Genomic DNA, 305 nt, shown 5'->3' with positions numbered 1-305 from the left:
CCGCCACCACCTTGGCCACCAGCGACCCGGGTGCTGCCCAGCGAGGAGAAAGCTCCACGCCCGACCACGCCACACCTGGAACCGGCCCCAGTCCTGCTGCCATGCGCACCCCTGGAACCGGCCCCAGTCCTGCTGCCAGGCCTGATGCCGGCGGCGGGTACAGCACCTGCGGCGCATTGTCGTTCTCGTCCACGATTATGAGCTGCACCGACACGTTGCTGCTCAGTGCTGGCATGCCACCGTCCTCCACCTGCACCCACAGTGCCAGCTCGCGCACCTTCTCGTAGTCGCAGGAGCGCCGCGCA

The 305-nt window shown here is 68.5% G+C and overlaps 1 protein-coding gene across 1 annotated transcript in view; it reads right to left on the bottom strand.

Moving 5' to 3' along the window:
• Positions 1 to 75: 75 nt before the first annotated feature.
• Positions 76 to 305, bottom strand: part of LOC104496645 (protocadherin gamma-A11-like) — a gene marked incomplete at its 3' end in the record, with an annotated part of 1,112 nt that continues 882 nt past the window's right edge. The window contains exon 2 of the mRNA XM_010139796.1: positions 76 to 250. Coding sequence (XP_010138098.1) covers positions 76 to 250 — 175 coding nt within the window. The remainder of the gene's footprint in view (positions 251 to 305) is intronic.

Source organism: Buceros rhinoceros, unplaced genomic scaffold (assembly GCF_000710305.1).
Source record: "Buceros rhinoceros silvestris isolate BGI_N320 unplaced genomic scaffold, ASM71030v1 scaffold16937, whole genome shotgun sequence".
NCBI classification, from domain to species: Eukaryota; Metazoa; Chordata; class Aves; order Bucerotiformes; family Bucerotidae; genus Buceros; species Buceros rhinoceros.
This window is presented reverse-complemented; position numbering and strand designations above follow the sequence as displayed.